The following is a 2,917-nucleotide window of genomic DNA, read 5'->3' on the forward strand; positions in this document are numbered from 1 at the left end:
AGTTTCCTGATCCAAAGAACTTCGCTTAACCCTCGAGCAATGCCTCTGAACTCTGCTTCTGCACTCGACAGAGCGACCACCTTCTGTTTCTTACTCCTCCAGGTAACAAGGTTTCCACCAACCAAGGAGAAGTACCCTGATGTTGACCTTCGATTTCCCTTATCTCCTGCCCAGTCGGCGTCAGTGTAGAGCTCAACATTTAAATGTCCATTTGCTTTGAACAACACTCCATGGCCTGTGGTTCCCTTTAGATACCTTAGAATTCTCTAAGCAGCTTCAATGTGAGCAACTTGCAGTTGGTGCATAAACTGATATACCACTCCAACAGCATAAGGTATATCAGGGCGAGTGTGGGAGAGATAAATTAACTTGCCCATGAGCCGTTGATACCTATCTTTGTCTGCAAGCTCGCCATTAAGTTCCATGTGAAGATTGTGGTTCACCACCATTGGCGTATCTGCTGGTTTACAATCAATCAAACCAGTTTCAACCAGAAGATCAAGGACATACTTCTTTTGGTAGATGAAAATCGTCCGTTTAGACCTGAGAACTTCTATTCCGAGGAAATACTTGAGATTCCCAAGGTCTTTCATTTCAAACTTTGAAAACAAATTCTTTTCCAGCCGTGTTATCTCTTCCACATCATTTCCGATAATAATCATGTCATCTACATATATGATCAGGCAAGTTGCGAGGCCGTTTCTTCTTTTGAGGAACAGGGTATGATTAGCGTTACTTTGGTAATACCCGTATTCTTTCATGGCCAAGGTGAACTTTCCAAACCAGGCCCGAGGTGGTTGTTTAGCCCGTATAGAGACTTTTTCAACCGACAAACCTCCCCATCTTTAAAATCCTCTGAAAAACCTGGAGGTGCCTCCATGTAGACTTCTTCCGCTAGGTCTCCATGGAGAAATTCATTTGTAACATCAAACTGATGGAGAGGCCAATTCTTATTTGCTACCATGGAGAAGAGGACTCTGATGATGTCCATTTTTGCAACCGGAGAAAACGTCTCAGAGTAATCGATCCCATATGTCTGAGTGTACCCTTTGGCTGCAAGTCGAGCTTTGTATCTTCCAATAGAACCATCTGGTTTATACTAAATTGAATACACCACTACTAGAAAATAGGCCTAATGCAACCTTTTAGAAGCAACCTTTTTCAGATGAGTTGCATTTGACTCTAATGCAACTTTGTTGAAGATAAAGGTTGCATTAGAAGATCTAATGCAACCTTTTTCATAAAAAGCTGCAAAATTATATTGAATTTGCAACTTTTTTATAAAAAAGTTACAAAATTTGTAGAAAATTGCAACTTTTGTTAAAAAGGTTGCCTTTTTCAAAACATAAACGCAACCCTTCTTCTAAAATGTTGCAGACTTTTTTTAAAAGAATATCATATGTAATGACAACTTATTTTAAAGAGTAAATTACAAGTTTTGTCCTTTATGTATGTCCAAAATTACAGGCGCTGTCCTTTGTCTTTAAAATTGATGAGTTTTGTCCTTAATGTTTGCAAATGTTGCACGTTATGTCCTTTAGGCCAAACCCAGTTAGATTTTTTGGTTAAATCTGATCATGTGCCTTGCACATGAGGGCATTCTTGTCATTTGACCTTTCCAGGGGCTAGTTTGTAAATAACTTTTATTAAAGGGCCATGTTGTATAACTTAAAAACAAAACATTATATAAACATCCCTTCATTTCCAATCTTTACAAACAAAATCCAAACTCTAATCAGATCTAAAAATGGAATCACAAAACCCTCCTAGAAATCAAAACCTCTATCCAGAAATCATCCAATCAAACCCTAACTCTCTCTCTCTCATCTCTAATCTGATTCATCTGAAACCCTATTTCATATCCTCTCTCTCTCAAACAACAGAAGATGCAGGTGGTTAAGGTGGGTTAGGTGCAGGGTGAAGGCACGGCGGTGGTGGTGGGTTAGGTGCGATGGTGAAGGCACGGCGGTGGTGGTGGGTTAGGTACGGCAGTGGTGGTGGGTGTGATGTCGATGGTGGGTTTAGAGGTGGTAGGTGTACGGTGGTGGGTTAGAAGCGGCGGTGGGTGAAGGACATAACGGTAAATCGCTCCTCCGGCGACATCCTCCATCTTCTCCATCCCGGCGGTCTTCTCCGGCGACATATGGGTTTTTCAAGTTTGTTGATAAATTTTTAGTTTTGCTGTTAAATGTTCAAGAATGAAGCTGATTAGACTTGAAAAATATGGGTTTTGTTAGTTTTGTAGCTAAAAGTTGTTATCTTGTTTCTTTTTTTATGAATTTGTTGATTTGTGTTTGGATTCTGGCCTTTAAGTTTTGACTGTGATTATTTAACAAATGTTTGATAGTCTGCAGTGTATAACAGGGGTGTACAGATTAGTTTTGACTGTGGGTTCAAGAGGTAGATTATTTGTTGTATGTTTAGATTATGTGACCTAAGGCTTGATGACGGCGATAACAGGGGTGTACAGATTCAAAGAGAAGAGTGTGTACAGATTTTCTGAATTAACCTTTTGATTATATAAATGTGGAAAATGAAAATAGTAGGGAAAAGACTGAATTGGTAGTGGTTGATTTGGAGATGGTGGTTGTAGATGATGAAGGGTGGTAGAGGTAGTGGTAGCGGTGAAGGGGGGTGGTGGTGGAGGTGCAGGATGGTGGTGATAGGTGGTTGCTAATTTCAGAAAAATATATATATATATATATATATATATGGTTATAAAAATAATATTTTAAATTATTTTGTTTTATTTTTACATATTAGCCCCTTGATATAATTTATCTTACACAATAGTCCTTGGACAATGAAATTACAATAGTACCCTCACATGACTTGCACATGACCAGATTTAACAAAAAAAAAATTAACTGGGTTTGGCCTAAAGGACATAACGTGCAAGATTTGCAAACATTAAGGA

At 38.9% G+C, this 2,917-nt stretch overlaps 1 protein-coding gene across 1 annotated transcript; it reads right to left on the reverse strand.

Annotated features, from left to right (window-relative positions):
* Nucleotides 1-266: 266 nt before the first annotated feature.
* On the reverse strand, nt 267-761 carry LOC110924449 (uncharacterized mitochondrial protein AtMg00810-like). Its single transcript, XM_022168452.1, has one exon. The coding sequence runs from the start codon at nt 759-761 to the stop codon at nt 267-269; it is 495 nt and encodes a 164-aa protein (XP_022024144.1).
* Nucleotides 762-2,917: the final 2,156 nt, after the last annotated feature.

Source organism: Helianthus annuus, chromosome 17 (assembly GCF_002127325.2).
Source record: "Helianthus annuus cultivar XRQ/B chromosome 17, HanXRQr2.0-SUNRISE, whole genome shotgun sequence".
In the NCBI taxonomy this organism is placed as follows: Eukaryota; Viridiplantae; Streptophyta; class Magnoliopsida; order Asterales; family Asteraceae; genus Helianthus; species Helianthus annuus.